This window comes from Arachis stenosperma, chromosome 6 (genome assembly GCF_014773155.1).
Source record: "Arachis stenosperma cultivar V10309 chromosome 6, arast.V10309.gnm1.PFL2, whole genome shotgun sequence".
NCBI lineage: Eukaryota > Viridiplantae > Streptophyta > Magnoliopsida > Fabales > Fabaceae > Arachis > Arachis stenosperma.
The window spans coordinates 57,296,388-57,308,447 of record NC_080382.1 but is presented as its reverse complement, the minus strand read 5'-3'; the positions used below and the strand labels follow the sequence as shown (position 1 = coordinate 57,308,447).

Sequence of the window (12,060 nt, the reverse complement as noted above, 5' to 3'; positions counted from 1 at the left end):
ATCTTCAGTACTCGCTTATCCAAGATCCGCGTGCCTAACAACCACAAAGCGGTCTACATGATGTTCAACGTAGTCATTGGACGCCAGCCGTGGTATACTCTCTTGGGTCTCTAATCCACGGATTTGCATCGTCTCTCATGACAGCAGAGCATCCGACCCCCTGATTAGGATCTTCATGGTATAGGCTAGAATCAATAGACAGCATTCCTAAAATCCGGAAAGTCTAAACCTTGTCTGTGGTATTCCGAGTAGGATCTAGGAATAGATGATTGTGAGGAGCTTCAAACTCGCGAATGTTGGGCGCAGTGATAGTGTGCAAAAGGATCAATGGATCTTATTCCGACACAAGTGAGAACCGACAGATGATTAGTCCTGCGATAGCTGTCCCTGGTATTTTTCATCCAAGACGAGAAATCTGACAGTCGATTAGCTGTACAGAGACCGTAGTTGGACCATTTTCACTGAGAGGATCATACAGCTTGCGATGGAAGGGAATGCGCATGATTGGATGGAAGCAATCGGGAAGCAGAGGTTTAGAAGCAACAAAACATCTCTAAACGCTTATCTGAAATTTCCACCAATGAATTACATAAGTATCTCTATGTTATTTTCCGTTCTATTTATCTTTTAATTTTCAACACCTCATAACCATTTGAATCCGCCTGACTGAGATTTACAAGATGACCATAGCTTGCTTCAAGCCGACAATCTCCGTGGGATCGACCCTTACTCACGTAAGGTATTACTTGGACGACCTAGTGCACCTGTTGGTTAGTTGTGTGGAGTTGTGAAAAATGTGGTCACAATTTCGTGCACCACTAACACAACCTTAATAATCTATTTTATAAATTGATGAGATGCTATAATGTCCCACCGACCTTTATGAGAACTACAACGATGGCACTGTCATCTTCATGCCATCTCGAAGAAGAGACGACGCCAGAAGAGAGATCAAAGAGGAGATGAAAACAAAGGAGAGCCCAAAGACACGGCGACACCACGAGCTCCAATAGACCTTCATCGGATGGAGACCTTCGACGGTGGCGGTGGCCATTCTTTGGTGACAACGTCAGTGTTAGCAATGATTGGTTGCGCTAGTGAGGAAGAGGGATGAGAGCTGGGTCAGGGTCTTTGAGGATGAGGGACTTGACTTTAAGAGTGGAAAATACGGCGGCTACTACAAGAAAATAAGCTTTCTACCACGCTTTTAAAGTGTGTTGAAAAGTGCTAAAAAATGTGTCAACAGCTTTTCGCTACACTTTTTGAACTATCGACATGCTTTTGAAAGGGTCACATCCACAAGCGTGCCGATTGCTCTATCGGCATACTTTCTGCCATGCTTTCAACTCTTTAAGCGTGGCCATATGTATTAACCTATTGGCACGCTTTAAAAACGTACCAAAAAGTGAAAGTTATGGCTACGCTTTTGATGGGTGCCAATAGTAAAAGATATGATGTCACTTTTGAAGCGTGCCAATAATCGAAGAAACATGGACCTATTGCCACGCTTTTAAAGCGTGGCTATATCCTTATCAAATTAAAAAAAATCTGGCATATGCTTTTACACGTACTCTAACACTCCAAAAACAATAAAAAACATTGACAAAAATCTGTGAATATCATTTAAAAAATTAATTAATGAAAATTTGTATTACATTAATAAATTTCAAACAAAATTAGCTTATATCAATCTCTTATAACCAAAGTAGTTATAAAATACATTGGGATAAAAAATATCAATACATATAAAACTTATTAAAAGTCATTAACTTATTCTATATCTTTGTCATTTTTTGTGTAGAAAATAAAGAAATTAAAAAATAAATATCAATAATCCAAATATAATATTGTTGAGTTTCGCGGTTTGTAGGCAAAAACTCATGCTGCTAAATCTTGTAGCTCACAGCATTATGCATGAATATCAATGCAGTTTCTTTACTTCCCATTCTTCTTACCTGCAACAACAAGTTTAAAAGAAATGCCATGAAAACACACTCAACCATTTTATCTTCATTTAATAATGATTTCAACAAGTCTAAGCACAACAACACAAAACATACTGCAGTTTTGTATTGTAACAGTCAGCTTGAAAATGCTGTTATACCTTTCTGAAACCACGATCGCCGGACAGTATGATGTATGTGTCGCTCATATCTTTCTAAGATCTCATGGACGGTGTACCTTTGAGATATTAAGGGTCCTGAAAAATCAACCGTGTCTCCTTGATCCTATGAACTCTATAATGAAAGCCTCAACAAGGATGCATAAATTGCATAAAGCTAAAACAATGCTTGATCCATTTACGCTCTTGAGAAAAACAAAATTTCTCTTTGAAGTCAAATAATTGCTTAGCGTATAGCATTACAAGTTCCAAATTTCATATATATCAGATACTACAAATCAGCTTATCAATGAAAATAAGGCAAGATAATGTAATATCTCAATCACATAATTCTATCCCTTAGACTGAATAATGTTATCAATGAAGCTGGAAAATTAAAACTAACTTACTAGGTTACTTCTCTTGGATAATGAGTCTTCTCTGTGATAAAGTGTCAAAGATAGTTCTTGTGAATGGTACTCATCAGAAGTATCAAATCAATCGGGACAATCAAACTTAACCTCAACCTTAAAATTCTATAAATTTCTCATCAAGTACAGATCAATGAATCATAATTTTCAACACTATAAAACACATAGAAACAACTCAAATTCTCAGGAAACAGAGGAATCAAAATCATTTGCTAAACAAACCATGCAGATTAAAGTTTAGATCAGTTCAAGGACATTCGCTAAACAAACAGAGGAATCAAAACCATGCTCAAATTCTCAGGAAACAACTTAAATTCTCAAGAAACAGAAGAATCAAAATAATTACAATCAATTATCCTGAAAATATACAATTGAAGAAACAAGTTCACAATTCATAGTTCAAGTTCACAGTTCAAAGTTCAACCATTTTGAAATCACAGAGAGGAACAGAGAAAGGGTAGCCATATACCTACCTCGATTTATTAACAAGAGAATTAAAATGGGTGATGCAAACAAACAAAGAAGAGACTCAGAGAGGGGCAGAAAAAGAAACAACCTCATGAATATACAATGTAGAAATTGACCTGATCAGATTTGCCACACTTTGTGCACTGATAAAAATAATAATAACAGTAAGTAGAAGCAGAAGTAAAAGTATTGATATGAGGTGCTCCATTAAATGATTCACATCTCACCATGTAAACATTTATATATATCAACGAGTTAATTGCCTTCCGGATTTACCAACTTAAATATTGGATTATACAAGGCAATGGATTTGTATGTATTAGCCAACCAACTGTTGCAAGATAAAATAAGGAGTATGATAATGAATTAAGCAGACATATAGACCAAACACAAAAGGTTTAATTCTTGCAAGAAAGAGGATTTTATAATTTCAGATATCATTGCATCTCCACTATCACAGTTGCAGTTTTATTTACCTCTTTTTACTGTATAAGATGAAGAATGAGTTTTAATAATACCTATGCACCCCTTCAACAAACTAAAGCATGCATAACAAGCATTTTGTATTGAAACATTTTGACAAGTATAGTAACCATCAATTAAGACATTTATTTCCAGTTTAGAAAATCTTAATATCAAGGAAATATTAATTAAGAAGTAATGGATAAGTCCAATTGCGCTGACAGTTAAGTACTATTTTTCTTGCCAGAACATGCAGTACGACCTCACAATGCATATATCCCATCAATACAGTTCATGGCAGCAACCCTTATAGCCTGAAATAAAATTCAAAAGATTGAAACTTTGGATAAAAAATAACAAAAACATAATATAAGATGAGTACTCAAATCACGATAATGTTATCAGTATGAAAAAAGACTAGAATCACAATCCTCAGTAAGAAAGACTCAAATCACAAATGCTCAGCACAAAGGTCCTTGATGAGTTTAACATAGTCAGGTTGGTCACAATCCTCAGCAAGAACAACGAGCTGAGCAGTGCGCTTCTTGATCACGTTGGCACCCTCACAAAGGTCTTGTGCAAGACCACCATAAGCAAGTGACTTCCTAAGTGTTAGCTGTAAGGCAGTCATGATATTCATTGGCTCGCCGATGGCAGGAGCTGCTGGCTCAGCTGCCACAACAGGACCTTCTTCACTGCAGATTAAGAGTATGATAAAAAGGGTATCAACTAACTACCATTTTGGCTTTCAAAAAATTCAAGTTTTGACAAAATGACCCTTCTGAAAGAGGGAGAAAAATGGCACTTTGGCTCCCCAAAGATGATTTCAGTTTGACAAAATAAGTTATTTTCTTCATAAGTGGCAAATAGCTCGTGCATTTGATTCTAATTTTTTATTGGAACATTTGAAAAATTATATAGAAAGTTCATACAAATAATCGAAGAAAAATTCAATCTCTAGAATCCTTTTCCCAATTTTCTTTTTTTTTTAAATTTTTGCCATTCACAAAGGAATAATGGCCCAAAATAAATTCACTTAGCATAAAACCAATAAATTTGAAAAATGGAGAAATTGCATTTTTCTATGTAGGCTTGCAAAATACTGTATCCCTCCCTATATTTGGTATATTTTGGCAAATTGGGATATTTTTGGAGAATCAAAATGTCATTTTTCTTTCGAAGGCCATTTTTTCAAAAATTGAATCTTTTGGAGACAAGAATAGTAGCTTAATCAAATAAAAGAAATGGTTTGTCAGTGGTGGCCGGTAAGCTACTCAAGATATCAAGGGCACAACATACAAATAGAAGAATCATGATAACTACAACAACCTAAAATAGCTAACTTTGCACATAGAGAATTAAAAAAATCCAATACAAAAGACTAATCAAATCATGTGGGACTTTACTTTTAAAGCCAATTCCACAAGGGATGAAAATTAAATTGCTAGAACTATTTATTCTTGATTATGAATAGATGGGAAAAAAACCCTATATTCCCCGTCAAGAGTGTCACTCTTAATTTGAAAAAAAAAATGTAACTCCATTATGTCCCAAATTTTCCATATATTGACCCAAAAAAAATATGATCCAATACTCAAAATTACTTTATTGTGTTCAATTTTCAAGTCAATTAGATTGCAAGCAGTATGCAAAGTATAATATGAACAACAACACGACATTAAGAACCATACAGGAAAGAAAATTGAATATATAAGACATGAGATAAATAAAATGGAACATACCCAGACATCCTTGTTGATAGGAAAAAAGAGCGGTCTCTTCTTCACTGTACAGGGAAATAAAACAACAAAATATACCGAAAAATCAGATCTTGTGGTACGAAGCTTTACAACAAATATTTTTGTAATTTTCATAGAATAAACATTAACAGTACAAACATATGATAGTACCAGCTACTCGTTTAGGACTTGACAAGAAAATCATCGCATGAGACAATATATTTGAAAAAATAAACGATAAAATAATAGAACGTGAACGAATTGGCAAAAAGGAGAGGGAAGGAATACCTTGAGGACGATGAATAGGTGCCGAACGAGTTTCCAGTGAGCCACAGAGAAAAACGCAAAAAACCTAAACGTTCTTATTCTTTTTTTCTGGGTAATTAAACTTTCTTATTCTTTGGGAGGGTACGCTGACGGAGGCAGCACTGATTGAAGTTTCCAAGAGTTACAAAAGAGGGATAGAGGGTTGCAAGTTGAGAGAGGGCTACAAGCTGAAAGATGAAGATGGATTCTCAGTGATGAAGAGGGCTGCGAGCTGAGTGGGCTGCGAGCTGAGAGAGGGCTACGAAGGTTTAGGGTTCTTAGTTGAGTGATAAAGATGATTCGAGGGTTTGGGTTCTCACTTCTAAGTGAGGGCTGTTTTGAGTGATGGATGTTTAAAAAAGAAATTAAGTGTTTGAGTGAGAAATTAAATTTCAAGTGGAACTCTATCGCCACGTTTTTTAGGGTCCCAAATAATTAGAGGATATAGACATGCTTTAAAAATGCGCCCGTATCCTGACAAACTAAGCATGCTATAAAAGCTTACTTGTTTTCTTTCATGGAGAATGTCAAAAAAAAAATGGCAAATCATAAATCAGTGGCCATCCTAATAAAAACGTGTCAAAATTTTTCTATAACCACATTTTTGAAGTGTGATAAAAAAAAACGTGACCAAATCATAAATCAGTGGCTATCCTCATGAAAGAAACGATACCGTTTGGGGATCGAATTGGAGAGTTGGAGGAATTGAAAATGGAAGAAATGATACCATTTGGGAGGGGCAAGGTTCGAAAAAAATTTTGAAAAACTGTGACCATAGATACTTTAGGTCACCCGTTTTCGAAAAACGTGATGATAGACCTTTTCAGGTCATCCCTAAAAACTGTTATCATGGACCATTTTAGGTCACCCTCAAAACCATGACCATAGACCCTTTTAGGTCACCCTTTCGTAAACCGTAACCATAAACCATTTTAGGTCACCCCCCAAAACATTGACCGTACATACCTTTAAGTCACCTTAAAAAATCGTGACCATAGACCCTTTTAGGTCACCCCCAAAAGGCATGACCATAGACTCCTTTAGGTCACCCTTTTTTGAAAAGCCGTGACTATAGAACCCTTTAGGTCACCTCCAAAACCATGACCATGGATCTTTTTAAGTCACCCACAAAAAATGTGATCATAGACCTCTTTAGGTCATCCCTCAAAACCGAGACCACAAACCCTTTTAGGTCACCCTTTTTTTGAAAAACTGTGACTGTAGACCCCTTTAAGTCACCCTCCAAAAATGTGATCATAGACCCTTTTAGGCCATCCTTTTCTAAAAATCGTGACCGTAGATACTCTATGGTCATCCATTTTCTAAAAACCGTGACCATAGTCCTTTTTTTTGTCACGGTAAAAAACCGTGGCTATAGACCCAAAATGTTGTAGTGATAAATAAATTAACACACCTTAGCATCGTTGTGGCAGTGCCTACAATCAAAAGCCTCATCACAACATAGTGCTCTAATAAAAAACCTCAACACAAATACAGAGATTCAATTTCTTAAATTTTGCTACTAAACAAAAATGAACAAAGCCAAAAGCAAAGAGCAACGAAAATAGTACAAAGTCAATAATTATATACATGTCAGCTTCATCGGAAGACTATGTTATTGTTGTTGCTGGAGAAGTTACCAAAGGAGGAAGCGATAAGAAAAGACATTATCGCTATCGATTTAGTGACTGATTAGTTTATAATAGTAGTTTTATCGCTATCTAGCAATCGATTTAGCGAGCACAGCCTTAGCGATCGAATTAGCAACCAACCAATTACTCCATTTCCCTATTCGTTGCAAAATCGGTCGCTAAATTAAAAAATAGTGACTAAGAGTCCTAAAGATATTACTTCTTTGTTTTGGTTGTTAATTCGGTCACTAAATTAAAAGATAGTGACCGATTTTAGTGACCAACTTTATGTTGGTTGTATCAAAAGTTTATCAGTCGCTAATTCGATTGCTACTAGTGACTAATTTTATTAATCGTTAAAATTGATCACTTAATGTAATTTAGGGACCAACATTTTTCTTTTGTCCAAAAAATTATATATCGGTCGCTATTAACGACTAGTTTTTTTTGTCGTTAAAATTGGTTGTTATTCTAGTAATTTCTTGTAGTGAAAGAGAGAGAAAAACGTCAATTTGCATGGGACATGAAAAGAGAAAAACGTAAGAAAATTCTCTAAGTGGGATGGAGAAGATTAAAAAAAAATTAATAAAACAAGAAAGAATTATCACAGTTAAAATTTTAAAATTTTAAAATTTTTATACTTCTTGGATTTTCTTTTTAAATGTATATTTTTTTTAATTTTTTTTAGATTGTGGTGGGAACTAATTAATAGGTGTATAGTATGAAAAAAAAAGAAAAAATATGAGATTTCTAGAGTAATTTTATAATTTGTAAAAAAAAAAATTATAGTATGCTTAATTGATTAGGTTATCAAAATTTAGGTTGAATTAAGAATTAAGTTAATTATGATAAATTAATTAATTTTGTTTAATAATTATTAGGTATATATCATAAAGAATAATTTATATTTTATTTTAGAAAATATTAAATAAAATTCATTTTATTTAAAGAATATTCTCAATAGAATACTTTTTAGAGTTCTTCCTAAAAGCTCTTATTTAACTTTGAATATTTGTTTTTCTATTTTATTATATGGAGCTACTCCGATAAAAATGTCTAAAATGTTTTTTTTAAAGATATTTTTTATTAATTAATTTAATACATATAATCGATTAAATTGTATAATTTTTGTCAAAATTAGGCTAGACAAATTAATTTGACCGAAAAATGATGAATCAAATTTTGAATCAGTCTAAATTAATATTATTTTTTATAAAAAAATATCTACAATACCTCTGATCTATTATAGAAAATAGCTAAAATACTCTTAATATATATATTAATTTCGAGAATCCTGAATTCTAGCCATTTTCATCTCTGTCGTCATAGGGTTAGGATTTAGAGTTTTCAAAAATATATATATATATATATATATATATATATATATATATATATATATATATATATATATATATAGGAGTATTATAGTTTTTTTATAATAGAAATATTATAGTCATTTTTTATAAAAATATTAATTTATACAGGTTCAAAATTTAATTTATTTATTTTTTGATTAAACTAATTTGTCCGGTCTAATTTTAATAAAAATAACATAATTTAATTAATTATATGTGTTAAATTTTAATTTTTTTAAAATATTTAAAAAAATTATTTTTAACATCTTTATTTAAGTTCTTGAACGTTATTACTTGTAATATTACGAGATTTTGTTTTATTTTATTTGTGAAATAAAATCCAATGATACGAAGATAATAAAAAATAATCCTTAAAATAATTATAAAAAATAGTCCAAACAATTTAAAATTATTTTATTTAATATTCGTTAATTATTATTAAAATAATTATATAATTTTAAATATAATAAATATATAATTACAAATATTATATTTATAAAATTTTAAATATCATGTTACATAAAATAATCTTAAATATTATCTCGTTAACATTGTCCATATCTCATATGTGCATTATTAATCCTTTACTCACGGATACCGGATTTACAACCTTTGCTTATGCAGGGGCGAAGCTACATACATACAAAGGGGGGCAATCGCCCCCCCTAATTTTAATTTTTTACATGTAAATTATATGTAAATTTCAGTTTAGCCCCCCCTTAAAATTTTATTTTAGTCTTTTTTTAGTGTGTAAATATTTTTGGCCCCCCTCTAATATTTCTTCTAGCTCCGCCCCTATGCTTATGTATTATAATATCTTATCGGAAGGTTATTTTAATATTGAAAAATGATGTTTGTATGCTTTTTATTATATATATATATATATATATATATATATATATATATATACTAAAAACAAATTTTTTTATCTTTGATTAATAATTTTTAACATGAAAAGTAGAAGATATAAATAATATAAAAAAAATCGTTATATATATGACATTTCACTCGTTGACCAATTTAATAAACTTCATAATAATAAAGTTTAAATATGGATGACATGATTTTATTGAGACTGAAAAAAAAAAAAGAGAAATTCATATGAAGTATCATGTATCTCCGTTGCTCTCCCTATACTTAGATTCCTTCTAATTGTCGAACCAAAAACATGGTACCAAAGAATCTCTCAAACCAATATATACAATGAATATAAGAGGAATAAATTGTGCACGTAAGTATATATTTCAAAACCAGAGTCTGAATAAAAGTTCAAATTAATTTTGAATATTAACTGAGAATCATTGAATGTATACAAGGGTTAATGGAGTGAAAATAACGACAATTGGACAATATGAACGAATTAAGAAATGTCAATATAACTGAACACTTAATAAATGATAGAGAGGATCGAAGTGAGGCTATATATTATTATGAACAATCTAATAATGGCAATCTACGAGAGAAGCTGCAGAAGAGAACACAATAACTTTCTCTTTGGACTGGAACGAAAACTTTGATACCCTGTTGTGATGATCATCTTCCGGTGCCGGAAGATTGAGGTCCAGCTTCAAAATATTCTTGTTGACATTATTATTATTGTTCTTGGTCTCTTGATGATCAGCATTAGCACCACTAATAGATGATGATGTAGTTGTAGTGGTGGTGGTGGTTGTGGTTGCGGCTGTGGCGGAAGAAACGGTCAAGAAACCCCTGTGCCTCCTCATATGACCACCCAAAGCTTGGCCAGAAGTGAATTCGGCACCGCAAATGGAACATTCATGAACCTTACTTGTCTTGGAAATAGGAGCAGTGGTTTCCATGGCGGTTGTTGTTTTGGTGGTGGTGGTGCTGCGGCAGTACATGGAGCTGTTTGATATTTGCAAGGTGAGGGCGGTGCTTGTAGGGTCATTATTGTAATTCTCTTCTGTAGTAATAACACTACTACTGTTTGTTAAGATCTTGGGCTTCTTGTGGCTGGCTCTGTGTCCTCCCAAAGCTTGGAAGGAAGGGAAGCTTCGGTTACAAGTCTTGCAATCGTAAAGGTTGAATATGCTTTCTTTTTTGTTATTATGGCGGGTTACCCGGCCTCCGCCGCCTTGAGCCAGGAGGATCAAGCAATTCGCCATGTCTTCGTCGTTATTATCCTCATCTTCCGTTCTTGCGGTTGTTGTTGGGGTATCCAAACCGAAAGAGGAGGTTGAAGAAGTTGAAGAAGGCATGGCCATAGCTAACCTAAGTGGGGAAGGTAGCCTCTGACGCTTGGTGCGCTTGCCCTTCATCATAATTTGCATGTGATCATTGTTGTTATTATTGTTGCTGCGCACCACATGTTCCTCTTCCTCCTGCTGCTCCATATTGTTGTTAATTAGAGAGAATGAATAATGAATTGAAAAGAGTGGGATGGGACGATGGAGTTAATATAAGGGGTTGGTGTGAGAAAAGGGGCTTTCTTTAACAGTAACTCAATGTGTGCCAGAGTTGCGTTTCCAACCTTGGAAGTTAGTTAGTTATATATATGTGTGTGATTACAGGTGGTGGTGTCAAGTGTTGAATTGAATGAGAGAGAAAGATGCATTGTTAAGTATGAGGAGTCGAGGACACGAGTGAGATTCGGTTGGCTTTGAAGCAAACCCATTACTTTTTATCAACGATTCTTCTCTGGAAGGATTGCTTTGCAAGCCTGGAACCACACACAACTTCTAATTCTAACTATACCTAAATAAATAAACATACAATAACATATCTGTAGTGTGTGTGTGGTTGTGTTTTCTGTTTTTTCAATTTCTTAATTATTAATTGGCTTGCTTTGCTTCTACCAGGTACAGCTTATGGTTACTAATTTTTACCTCTTAATATAGTAATAACCAACCACCACTTATTATTACTACTATTATTAATATATATATATATATATATATGAGCAATGTTAGGGGCCAGCAATTTTTGTAATTGTTAGCCATTAACTAGCCATCAATGATGATTTGATGGTGTGAGATTGGTGTGAAATTTCATCCAATGGCTCACCTTCCTCTGCTGGTTATATGCTGGCCAAAATTCAATAAAACTGTTGGCCCCTAGACTTTTCCTATATATATATATATATATATATATATATATATAATTGTTATTCTACTCCTACTAGCTAGTGTGGGAATTTTCTTCATGGGTTGAGATCATTATGTTCACACTAGCTAGCTATATTATTCTGATTAGAAACAGTCACCCACCACATACACATGATTGATTATATTACGAATAATAATTAAAATTCGAATTAATGCTACATATACACACCAGCAACATGCATGGTACGGTGTTAGCTTGCTAAAGCGGGAGTACATGTCATCATGTGGAGTTGACCCAACCACCATTACTTCCTACTTCTTCTTTGTACACATTAATCACTACCTTATTAGCTTGTTAATTATTACTGGACACATACAAGGGAATGCCCCAATAATCACGGCGCGCAACTATACACATACATGATCCATAATCATTGACATATAAACTAAATTAAATAAGTAATAATAATAAAATAAGAAGACCATAATTAATTAATGAGTA

General features: G+C 33.3%; 1 protein-coding gene and 1 long non-coding RNA gene across 3 annotated transcripts; both read right to left on the bottom strand.

Annotated features, from left to right (window-relative positions):
• Positions 1–1,609: 1,609 nt before the first annotated feature.
• LOC130935761 (uncharacterized) lies at positions 1,610–5,895 on the bottom strand. 2 transcript variants are annotated; one of them, XR_009067962.1, is made up of 6 exons: positions 5,490–5,895; positions 5,205–5,248; positions 3,228–4,157; positions 2,512–3,143; positions 2,105–2,200; positions 1,610–1,955 (listed from the first exon to the last, which is right to left on the bottom strand). It is a non-coding gene; the product is annotated as an uncharacterized LOC130935761 (long non-coding RNA). The 2 variants fall into 2 exon arrangements; XR_009067961.1 differs by having other exon boundaries at positions 2,512–4,157; positions 5,490–5,894.
• A 3,904-nt stretch (positions 5,896–9,799) lies between these two features.
• Positions 9,800–10,955, bottom strand: LOC130936370 (zinc finger protein ZAT5-like). Its single transcript, XM_057866435.1, has one exon. It carries the CDS (start codon positions 10,845–10,847, stop codon positions 9,933–9,935), a length of 915 nt encoding a protein of 304 aa, XP_057722418.1. The 5' UTR covers positions 10,848–10,955; the 3' UTR covers positions 9,800–9,932.
• Between the last annotated feature and the right edge of the window lie 1,105 nt (positions 10,956–12,060).

Bases quoted from the DNA above. Each gene is read 5' to 3' on its own strand.
- LOC130936370 (XM_057866435.1), bottom strand. From the start codon at position 10,847: ATGGAGCAGCAGGAGGAAGAGGAACATGTGGTGCGCAGCAACAATAAT.